Source organism: Linepithema humile, chromosome 6 (genome assembly GCF_040581485.1).
Source record: "Linepithema humile isolate Giens D197 chromosome 6, Lhum_UNIL_v1.0, whole genome shotgun sequence".
Lineage (NCBI taxonomy): Eukaryota > Metazoa > Arthropoda > Insecta > Hymenoptera > Formicidae > Linepithema > Linepithema humile.
The window spans coordinates 17,824,276-17,836,730 of record NC_090133.1 but is presented as its reverse complement, the minus strand read 5'-3'; the positions used below and the strand labels follow the sequence as shown (position 1 = coordinate 17,836,730).

The 12,455-nt window shown below is 32.9% G+C and overlaps 1 protein-coding gene and 1 long non-coding RNA gene across 5 annotated transcripts in view; one reads left to right on the top strand and one right to left on the bottom strand.

The window, feature by feature from the left end:
• Positions 1-12,455, top strand: part of Zip48C (Zinc/iron regulated transporter-related protein 48C) — a 39,677-nt gene that overhangs the window by 1,343 nt on the left and 25,879 nt on the right. The window contains exons 2-5 of one of the 4 annotated variants that reach the window (XM_067357831.1): positions 1,444-1,590; positions 1,706-2,093; positions 5,256-5,404; positions 5,540-5,625. In XM_067357831.1, the coding sequence (XP_067213932.1) occupies positions 1,748-2,093; positions 5,256-5,404; positions 5,540-5,625 (581 nt within the window). In that variant the 5' untranslated portion in view covers positions 1,444-1,590; positions 1,706-1,747. Of the gene's footprint in view, positions 1-1,443; positions 1,591-1,705; positions 2,094-5,255; positions 5,405-5,539; positions 5,626-5,965; positions 6,428-12,455 lie in introns of those variants that run through there. The other 3 variants (XM_012371246.2, XM_012371245.2, XM_012371244.2) reach the window with 3 other exon arrangements.
• Positions 3,076-10,764, bottom strand: LOC137000647 (uncharacterized). The gene is made up of 2 exons (XR_010890914.1): positions 10,554-10,764; positions 3,076-3,554 (listed from the first exon to the last, which is right to left on the bottom strand). It is a non-coding gene; the product is annotated as an uncharacterized lncRNA (long non-coding RNA).

Sequence of the window (12,455 nt, the reverse complement as noted above, 5' to 3'; positions counted from 1 at the left end):
ATTACGTTCAATATCGTATTTAATTTCTCTAAGCAGAAATATGCACGTTTATGATATAAATGTGTGTAATTGTTTATAATATAAACAGAATTTTATGCACGATGCGGACTTCAACGATAATTTCTGTCTTCCATTTTCATCAAATTACTCGATAAATAGTCTTCAATGATTTAATTAATTCGCTTTTTGCAATATTATAAAACTGAACATATGTAAATTACGGAAGCAACTTGTGGAAATTATATAGCTTGCAAATTTTATGTGATAAACTTGAAGGTTAATTATTTAATTGATATAAATACTAATAAGATATTTTTCTTTAACTGCATTCAATTCTAATTACTTTCTAAACAAATTTAAAGTAAATAAAATTATTTATATGGCAATGTCATAATAAGCCTTTATATTGTTAGAAAAAGTGATGATTGCGTCATTAGATTTTATATATTTTTAAAATCATCTTTTACATTATATATATCTTTTCCTTATTTCTTATGAGATAGCAAATATATATATTTTTTTCTCAATATTATCAATATCTGATATCAAACTTTCATGGAAATGGCAACTATAAAAATAATAGTTTCCTTCTAATGCGCAACATTATCTATTGCATAATAAATTTTGCTTTTAACACAATGAAATGTATGCGTATTCGTTGAACAGTTCTATGATAAGATTACAAATTTACAATGTCAAGTAAGTAAAACTACAAATCTTGAAACAGAAAAACAATGCCACGTGAAAGAAATTTTATAATACGCGCAGTAAATATTTACTACTATTTGCAAAAAGAAATTAATTTTTTTATACAAAAAGGTTACGATATTATATCCAATATATTGCTAATATAATAAATGATGTCCATTCTATGTTTTGTTATGTGAACTTCGTAAAAATAAATCAGATTATTATAACTCGATGAATATCGCAAATTTTTGTAAATATTATTTTTAATTTATATAAAAAATCGGTTTTTATATTTTTGAACTATACTTCTTAAGTAAATAAAAAATCAGGGAGAGACCGTTTTGGGCATTCTTTTGTCAATATTTGACTAAAATCTTAGCATTACGTTATTATTTGCTTTAAGGATTATCTAATTGATATCACAATTTTACGATGCAAGAGATAGAAGTTGATGCTACCGATCATATTTTCATGCGTTGATATACGAGATAAGGCAAACACTTTTTATAAAATGCTGATACAGTTTCTCAATTTCTCTCGTAAGCGATTAACGCACGTTTCAGTAAATATGTATAAGCCACACCTCGAATATTTCGACAGAAATTAGAATTACATGTTACTTTTTGAATTTAACGAAAGCAGCGAAAATTAATTTATATATACAATTCTAAGGAAACTTTAAATTTTATTGCTAATGTTTTAACAACTTTTCGATTAATAAATTGTTTTTTTTTTTTTATTTTTTTTTTTTAGGATCGCGATCTATATTCTTGAAGAAAAAGAAGAGAAATAAAAAAAAGGATGATGATATAAACCAAAAGAAGGGCTAATTATGGTTTAAGCATTATTGGAAGATAAATATGTGTATAACAACTTTAAAAATTATCAAGAAGAAATAAGGTTACAAAGCAGAAACGGATCAGAAATGACGAAATTTATCTCCTTTTTTCACCCCCTTTATCTACATTTTCTAACATAGGAGCCGCATATATCTAATTATGCGTTTCCGTTTCAGCGTAAGCTCCTCGATGTCAGCCTGGGGTTCGCCGCTGGCGTGATGGTAGCTGCGAGTTACTGGTCATTGCTCGCACCAGCGATCGAAATGGCAACCGAGAGCAAGATATACGGACACAACGGCGAGTTCGCGTTCGTGCCGGTCGCAGTTGGATTTCTCCTCGGCGCGACATTCGTATACGGGACGGACGCGTTGATATCTTCCCTCGGCATTCAGTCCCCCAATGTGCTTTTAGCTATGCAATCAGTCGGTACGAAACAAAATCGCAAGATCATTGCGAAACTAAAGAGTGACGAGGACTTAAACGATGATTATAATCCGTTACTTAACGACGTACAAATTTCCTGTGGAAAGATGTACTCTCGCGTCGAATCGACTACTATCGACGGTATCTCATTTTTTTCTCGTAAAATCGCAATTTGTTCTCTCTGTAGGCTTGGAAAATGGGATCAGTTCGTAACACGTATACTATACATATATACATATTTTGTATGTATATAAACGTCCGTGTACACTCGCCTCTCTTTGCTTTGTCGCAGACATAGCTAGTTTTTATCCAGGAATAAGCATTTTCTCAACTTATTTTTATGAAAATTTTTCAATGTATCTTAAGATACAATCAACATTGAAATCTTTGCATGTAGCATGGCGTAAAAACTTACATAAAAAGTAATAGTTGAGTTTCAAAACTTTGTAAAGAATATCCATATATAATTTGAACAAATTTAACTAATAATTTTAGTCTTTTCTTGCTCATTAAATTTAAAGGTATAATATAAGCGTTCAGATCAGAACTATAACTATATATATAACTTCATAATCCTATTTTTTAGATTTTTAATTAATTATTAATAAATGGTCAATATATCTCTTTCCATTATTTAAATCTCTCGATCCAATAATTTATGTATTGTTTTATATTCTAAATCCAAAAGTGTGAAACAAATAATATTTAAATAGATGAACAGTTTTAAACGCGTAAAGTGACATGTTGATGCAAGTTAGGAGTTTATAAATCTCTCACACAAAGCTGAATTTATCATCAAACTAAATAATGTGAATGTATCCATGATTATTGAAAGATGGTTATCCGCGGAATTATCTATGAAAGATAATTTCACATGCATATCAAGATAGCCTGTCCATTATTGCCAAATTTGCATTTTTTATGATAAATTACTTACCACAATGCTGCATCGCCGTCGCCCGATGCCTCCTAGACCTCGTCTTCCTCTCAGTGGCTGTCCCAAGCACTCACACGCGTCGCGACGCGCGCATTGCTCGCGCGCATACCCGAATGTAAAAATCGCGCGGCACTTCAAACGGCACTCCCGACGTCACAGGCGAATCGAACCGAATTGTCCAAGCTGTGACGTTACGCGCGAATTCCGTCCGCATTTCAGACGACCACATTTACCAATTGGGGCACGATTCTCTCAAAACAGAGGGCAAAGATAAGCTCGAAGAAGATGAGGTGCGATTAGTCATTCAATCAACCGACTAGATACAAGACATCTGAAAAGCAATCGGTAGCGTTTGACTAACTCCAGTAGCCGTCCTCGACTACCTTTGACAGTCCGGCTATCTGTACAACTAGCGCGCTGCACGTAGAACCGAAGATTGCCCTGCCGTAGTCGAGATTTTATGATTGAAACCGACCTTTCCCTCCCCCGAGCCAAGCCTAAAGTCAAAAAAAATCGTGTCCCAATATTTGTCATACAGCAAAAATGCGTTCATCTATAGATTCGCTATAACTCTCGGCATTAACGGCACTCCCGACGCGCATTTTGTTATACTATATGACGGAACGAATATATTTTGTAGCACCGATTACGCGCAGAAAGTTGATCTGTAAAATAAAAAAATAAATGCAGATTAGTGTTTGAAATAATTAATATTTATAAAATAATTACTGCGCACATTAAACTTTATATTCGTGACGTTACGCGCGAATTCCGTCCGCGTTTCAGACGACCGTATTTACCAATTAAGGCACGATTTTCTCAAAACAGAAGGCAAAACGTAAACTCGAAGAAGATAAGGTGCGATTAGTCATGGAATCAACCGACTAGATACCGAGCATCTCAGCAGCATTTCGGTGCCTAACTGACGGAACTAGCAAAGTCGCTGGATTGACTTCAATGCCGTCGATCATATGTGTCATAGTTGCAATTAAGCAACCCCATGCTTTCCGGCATGACATATGTTGGCACGTCAGACATTGCAGATGCCTTTTTGGTCCGTAATCGGGATTTCATGATAAAAATCGATCCTTTTCTCCCCCGAGCCGAGCCCAAAGTTGAAAAGAAAAAATCCCTCAAAGAGGGATCGTGTTCGATCGTGTCTCAATATTTATCATTCGGCGCAAATGTGTTCGTCCATACGATTCGCTAGATTACGGCGTTTCGTACTCGCGCGAAACTATCACACGCGTCACGATGCGCGCATTGCTCACGCGCGTACCCGAATGTAAAAATCGTGCGGCACTTCAAACGGCACTCCCGACGTCGCAGGCGAATCGAACCAAATTGTATCGCGTTTTGTACTCGCGCGAAACTATCACGTCACTCGCGGCATTAACGACACTCCCGGCACGCGTTTTATTATGATATAAAATTACGACGGAACGAATATCCCGATTTGTAACACCAAAGACGCACAAGTTTTTATCTGTAAAACATGCATACATTCGCATTAGTTAGTTCTTTAATTAAACTTAGGTATAAAAAGGAATATTGATTGATGTGTCTAATTAATATGAATATAAATGAATATAAATTGATTCATACAGAGATTATTGCTTATTCCAGGCAAATATATTATTTGTATAAATAAATATGTTTTTTTGTCTCAAAAGTGATTTTAGTAGAAGATATATCAATAGTTGATTAATATCTGCATTTAGACTTAATAATCCCAAGCTTTGTATTAACATATGCATGACATTATATCAACATTATTCCGCAGTGAAATATGTGGAACTCAAACACACAGGTTCAACATAAATTTATAAACAAAAATAGCCGATTCACCATTTAAACTTAAACTACATTGTCTAAAAACTTAAGTATAAATCTCTAACAAGAGTGTGATAAAAATGAAGATGTGATCAAAACAAAAGTGTGATTATGTGAGTGTGATAAAAGTGTGAACATCAAAAACAGAATTAAAACTCTGCTTGAACCCATCATTAATATTGAGTGCACGTCCGCGTAAAATATTTAATAAAATATATTTAAAATATTTAATAAATATTTAACAAAATATTATCTAAAAAGAGGAGACCAATAAAAAAATAAACATTCTGGATCTGTGTGAAAAGTTCCATAAAGCTTGAAAACTGATCTTATTAATCCTGCCTAAATGGATCTAACACTGCAGTAAATTTAATTTAAAGTATCGCAGTGTGAAGAAGTCCTTCTTTTAATCCTTCATCTTGTACAAATTGCATTTGCATGAAGTGTCCCTGTGCTCATCGTTCAGTTTTTAAAAGTGCACAACTTGGTGCAAAGCGTGATATGTAAATTACTGTCAATATTTAATTTTTCAGGCTTCTACGAACAGAATAGTAGACGTCGACAACTTACAAATATAAACAGAACAGAACCGGCAGAAATCGGAACAGTTTACGAGGATCCTAATAACGAAGCGAAGAACAATCAATGGCGGAGGATATTACTACTAGTTGTGGCAATTACGGTATATTTTTACATATTTCTACAAAACAGTAGTAGTAGTAGTAATAGTAGTAAATAGTCATGCAAATAATTTACTTTATGTATGTTACTTTTGTTATCAGTTGAATAATATGTACATTTTGATTTGTATAATTAGATACATAATATTCCTGAGGGTCTTGCTGTCGGTGTTGGCTTTGGCGCAGTAGGCAGTAGCGCATCAGCCACTTTTGAAAATGCAAGGTAAGTTTTATCTGTTTTATCTTAACACTTTGTTTTATCTCATTATATCGCGTGATATAAAGCATGTGCCTTTAAAGTTTTATCTCATAAATGCATGTGAAAGAAGCTTTATCATCGTCAAAATAATTTTAAATTTGTTTAATTTGATTAATACGCTTTCTTGTAAATATTTAATGAGACATATCTCACACACATATTTTAAAAATGTTAAAAAAAGGAAAAATATTAAGGAAAGTTGAATGTAAAAAGTGATTTTAGGAAGAAAATAATGTACTCTCTGAATGTGATGATGCGACATTGCTAGCAGTGTTTAAAGACTCTACTAATATTACTGGTTTAGATCAATCTTGCCCATTCAATTGATTACGCAAGTCACAAAGGTTAACTACGAAGTTAGCGAAGTGGCGGATTTTAAATATTATCGTAGGCATTGCTCCCTCATGCAAAATCGAAAGAAGAAGAATCTGATGAGATAGTTGGAAAGTAAAACAATAAAATGTATTTTCACTTAAATCCATGAAAAAAGAACGAGTTTAGAATTTATGAAAAACCGGTGGCTCTTCAATTATTGATACACAATCAAAAGATTTGTATCACATTCCAAAAGCAGTATGTCATTAGTGATCAATTTTCTATAATAAAATAGGCGTCTTATTAGAAATACCACAGAACAGATCTAGATTGTATCAACAAGAATAATTTTATATCATAATACAAAACAATTTTTCTCAAATCTTCTAGTTTAAAAAAAAAAATCTATAGACTCTTATCAATGAAAAATTAGAAAAACTATTGAATGTATAGATAAGAAATCTGATATCTATGAAACTTATTATCATATGTATCGAATTTAATATATATGAAATATTTATATTGAATTTTTTCATCTAACTTTATGGACTTTTTTTAGCATCTTCCTAAAATCTACGATATCAGCTACAGATCGCTTCTGGTACTCCGGTTATACGCCTCAAATTCTGCACTAGATGGCAGCAATATGAAGTATTCACATTGACCTAAGAAGAATCTAGACATAGCCTTCCACGAGGAGAAGCTAATATTAGCGATAAGAGCAAACTATAGATTCTTTAGTCTATTTCAATTCGACTCGGTATCCTGTTCACACCTAACATCTTAATTGATTTAAATTCTCACATAACTTCTACGCACTTTGTCATTTTCCCTGTCATTTTCTTTGTTGGCACACTTTACTTGAGTGTATCAGCAAAATAAATAGATGTGAACAGATGTGAAATGATATCGAATCGAAATAGATTGATACATCTGTAGTCCTTCTTTGCTTCTAATCTCTAATCTTAATATCTCTCTGCTCTCATTCGACAGGATATGCTACTGCCTATATACATTCTTACGTCGATGATTTGCGAGGTCGCGAGCGATTGGCGAACCGACCGCGACATGGTAGGAGGTCTCCATGAATGAGCTCTATGGTGGTCGACCGCGACCGCCAGTTGGAAGCGAAGTTTATTGGCTCCGGTCGGTGCCTGCGGCGTGCAGGCGCGCAGGGAGGGAAGGGCACGTGTGGCCCTGGAATCCGACGAGCCCTAGGCGCCGCGCATTCCATTCCAGCATTCCCCTCCACTCCACGCCGCCTACCTACTCCGCGCCTACGTCTCGCTTCTTTCACGCTGCTACCTTTTGCCTCGCTTTACCTCGCTTTCTCGCAATGTCTCCGAACTCGCTTTCTTTGATTTGCTTTTTGGGACTTTTGCCCTATCCGTCTCGTTGCTCGCAACTTCACGTAATCATCGTAACTATCTTTTCGAAAAGATTTAAAAGAACGTAAGAAAAATCCACAAAATTTCTTCTAAGCAAATTTTATTGATTTTAACCGTAGAATATTCCGCAAAATTGATATGTTAAAAATTAAAAAAATTGTGTTAAAAAATTATTCATATAATATTTGAAAAATTACATCTAAATCGCGTAGTATTTTGCAGCAAAACGTATCAATTATATTCTTAATGATATTCTTAATGAAGCTACAATCGCGCAAAGTTAATTTAATAAAAGATCTTGATGCAATATTGAGCAATGTTTTTTTCTAAATATTGAAATCAAATATAAACGTCAATGTAAAAAAATCAAAATCAAATGTATGCTTATTACTTTATCAAGCACATACAACGCGAAATATTATTCCTGATTTGTCCGGCTTCTCATTGTCATTTGATGTATGAGCTAGCATTCAATTCGCATAACGCTTTCTGTATACGGCGAAGGAGACGAACGTTTGCTGTTTCTGACAACTTATTTACGGTCGTTACGTGATTCGCGAGCGAATATATATGACATCGCGTTTATATATATCGCTCTCATACAACAGTGGACGTCGTGGTTAACTAAACAACCTTTCCCCGCTTTATGAGTCGCGTTTAGAATTAAACACTTGCTTGCGGATAAATTGTTTCAGCAATATTTCATAAAACGTTAGGAAAATCTAAAACATTTAAAGAATGTGTAATATTGAAACCATGAATGTAAAAATCATAATATACACTGTTTTGTTGAGTAGATTTTATATTTTAGAACTGTAAATAATTTACTAGCATTGTAAATAAGACATTTGAATATAATTGCTTGTTAATTTGGCCTGATAAACGTATGAAGTCGCACAGTAGTTAAGTGAATATATGTGAATATGTAGTAGATAATGTCACACACTGGCTTTCTTTTACCTTTGTGCTACACTTGTGAATAGTCTAATGAGACCAAGAGAAGTGAAAATTATTATAATAATGATAATAACCTACTTGTTATCCAATTTTCTCTAATCTTATTTTACACGTTTTAAGCCTGTACTTAATTTTCTTAGGTTTTCAAAAAGCGAAATATTCAAAAGCATTAATAAAATTAATTATTTCATATCAATTCAATAATCTGTCCGATACTTTTGGTGAAACTGTTCATATCTCGATATAATTATGTTCAAAATCTTTCTATTTTTATGAGAAAACTGCTATTATTCTGTATAACGCGTTGGAAAAATTCAGAGATAAATTTATTGTTAACAGTAGACAATCTTAAGATAACTTACTTCCATTAAAATAAATTATTCATTTTTATATGATATTAAATTGTTAACTTTTTCTGTTAGTATATCTTATTATCACATCACATTATGCGTAATATTATAAATTTTCAGAAAAGTCACAAAAATGTAATTAAATCTATCTAACTATTTAACTATCTTAACGAACCGTTACGAACGACACTCAATTACTCTTCAAATAACCGCGAACCTAATGAAAAATTTAGCAATGCCAACTATTTTCGGCGATAATGAAGATAAGAGCGATTGCGGCAACAGTTAAGCCGTCAATGAGAATCCCGGTAATTAATATCGACGAAAGCGCTCGAGATTTTCACCGTGACTTCGACCTAATCTGAGAATGTCGGCACCTTTCATTCAAGAGAAGTAATTAACACCCTCACCTTAAAAGCAATCAAAAAGCGACGGTAATAAATCGCGACGGTGACTGACATCTATTTCGGAAGTGAAATTTCCCACGTGTATACTCGCACGTTATTAGTAAATCCTAATGAAAGAGAAATTCCGACAACGACACGCAACGCATTTTGTAATGCTTTTGGTGCTATTAGGCTACCGAGTAGTTGGTCCTGTCTCGAGTGTACTAAAAGAGAGAAAAAGAAACACACTGTCGATGCTCGTTTGGAAAAATCGTTCAACCTTGGACGACCCTAGTTCATGTCCTTTTCTGTCTCGACCAGTTCGTAACGAACGACATACCATTCTCACGACGATTGCGATTAACCCCCTTGGTCCTGCATATATTTTCAGTTGCTTTCAAACTCACACTGCGGAGTTCGCTGTATATGTATAGAATATCACCAAGTTTTGCGCTCACTTTTAACGATGGATTTTATACAAGTAGCTAAGAAGGGCGCTTGAAAATATACAAGTTTCTAATTTTGGAGTGAGAGGTATTCTCGAATCGGTTATTGTAGAAAGAGCTAGCATTTTTATCAATGATCCTACAAAATTAATTATTCTGATAATTATGTTAATGATTATACGCTTTAATTGGACTTATGTGTGCGGAAAAGTATTGTACTCCAAAGATTTAAAAGCATTTGCATTAAATTTTATCCATTTCTTAGTAATTAATAAATCCACAATAATCTTGTAAATTTTTGCAAATTATTTGCAATTTCTCATTATATATTTACGTACAATGATTAATTATTTGTTTATTTATAATTTTTTGCATTAAAAAAGATGTAGATATAAATAGATGTATATGTAAATAGATGTAGACAAGAAATAAGAAATGTAATAAATTAAGAAGAATCCAAAAATGTGCAAAAAGAAAAAAAAATACAAATGCAATTGGTTTCTTAGTTCTAAAAAAAATGATAATCATAATATAATATATTATATATCTTACAACACAGTTTATTACGTAAACATTGCATATCTATGACTAAACTTCAGTTTCCGGTCCATAAGTCGCGCTATCGATTTATAATATTAGCAACCAACAGTATAAAAAAAAGCTTGAAGGACGTTGTAATAACGTCCTGGTCAAGGAAAACGTCATTAACCAGCCGTAACTCACATAAGTTTTTTAGTATAATTATTTGTATAAGATGTACTTTACACTTTCATATTATATTTTTATTATTATTATTTTTTAAATGTTAAATTTTCTAGTAAAATATCAAAATTAGTGCATTATATATATATACACAACAAAAATTGTTACATAGTAATTTATATTTTTAAAATTAACATCTTTTTACTATTTTATTTATGAAAGTGGATCCAAAATTAATATCTCATCATTATTATAGTTAATTATAATCAATAGTAAAGATATCAAAATATCATAAATAAACAAATAATTAATCATAATGAATTAAATATAATATGGAAATTTACTTACCAGCTGGTGTCTCGCTATTGCTTGCTATGCTGCTATTGCTATACTCGCTATTGCTGCAATATCGCAATTTCATCTAATGTAGCTTTGTCGATTGTCGATTGTCGCAATTTGTTGTAGCTTTATCGTTGCAATTTTTTGTAGTTTTATCGTTGCAATTTTTTGTGGCTCCGTCGTTATTCTAAACCTATAATGGCATAACATTAATTATTATTTATGGCACGATCGATCAGTTTGTACGATACTTCCGAGTTTTACGAGCACAATAAATTTTTTATGTGAAATACAACTCTGAAATAATTTCAACCGTTACAAACGCGAAATATGTAATTCTAATCATAAAAAAGTCGACATTGCGATAATATCTAATGCAATAGCATCGGAAATTAAAGGATACGAATATCATTGAAAGATCTAATTACTATCATTTACCTTTATCATGACAGCGACCGGCAATTTAATATTGTAGAAGAGCGATTATACGCGCAATGCACTTTCGAATGAATAAATAACATGAAACGAATAAATATCACGGAACGATTACCTCTAACTTTACTCAATGTTCGTTTATTCCATATATATGTAAAACTGCCAACATATATGTAAAACTTTGAAAAACGAAAGCAATTTCATATTAATACTTGAAAATTCGATGAATGATATTCGACATGGTGCGATAAATACGATTGGCATTACGATTGTGGCATAAAATTTTAAAGATAAAAGCAATTTCGCACTTATGCTCGCAAATTTTACAAACGCTGTTCAACGCGATGCAACAATTTTACTGATATCAAAAGATTGTTGTTCGCGAACATATGCGATGATTAACTACGATATTGTTCATTGTTCGATTAGATATTTTTGTGCGCGGATTTACTTTGAATCACAAAAAATTATGTGCGAAACGTAGAACGATGCTCACTTACCTTCGATAATTTCACCATCATCTCGTGATCGATATATAGAGAGACCGATGTATAGGTTTGCCAACATATTCTGAGCTAATCGCCAAAGCAGGTGTGCAACCATCTTGAACATATGCAACTACAATTGTGGTACGATTGATTGTACAAACGAACAAAGTAGCAATAATAAAATTATTAAACTTTTGAAAAATACATTTTAAACGCTTGCATCACTCGAAAATTCGATGAACGGTGTCTGATACTTTTTAAGTGCGAGAGATTAGCATTATAAATATTTAATAAAAATCAAATCGAAGCGCGGTCATACATACAATTACTACTTTACATACAAACAATTATTAATCACGAACGTACACGGTGATTAATCATAATATCATTCATTGCTTAATTCGATATTTATGCACGGATCTATTTTGAATCATAAAAAATTACATGCGAAACGCAGAATGATGCTCACTCACCTTCGACAATTCCGCCATCATCCCGTAGAGAGATCGACATATAGGTTTGCCAACGTATTCTGAGCTAATCGCCAAAGCAAGTGTGCAACTATCTTGAACATATACAACTACAATTGTGGTACGATTGATTGTTCGAACGAACGAAGTAGCAATAATAAAATTATTAAACTTTTGAAAAATACATTTTAAACGTTTGCATCGCTCGAAAATTTGATGAACGGTGTCTGATACTTTATAAGTGCGAGAGATTAGCATTATGAATATCTAATAAAAATCAAATCGAAGCGCGGTCATACATACAATTACTACTTTACATACAAACAATTATTAATCACAAACGTATACGGTGATTAATCATGATATCATTTATTGCTTAATTCGATATTTATGCGCGGATCTATTTTGAATCATAAAAAATTACGTGCGAAACGTAGAATGATGCTCACTCACCTTCGACAATTCCGCCATCATCCCATAGAGAGATCGACAAATAGGTTTGCCAACGTATTCTGAGC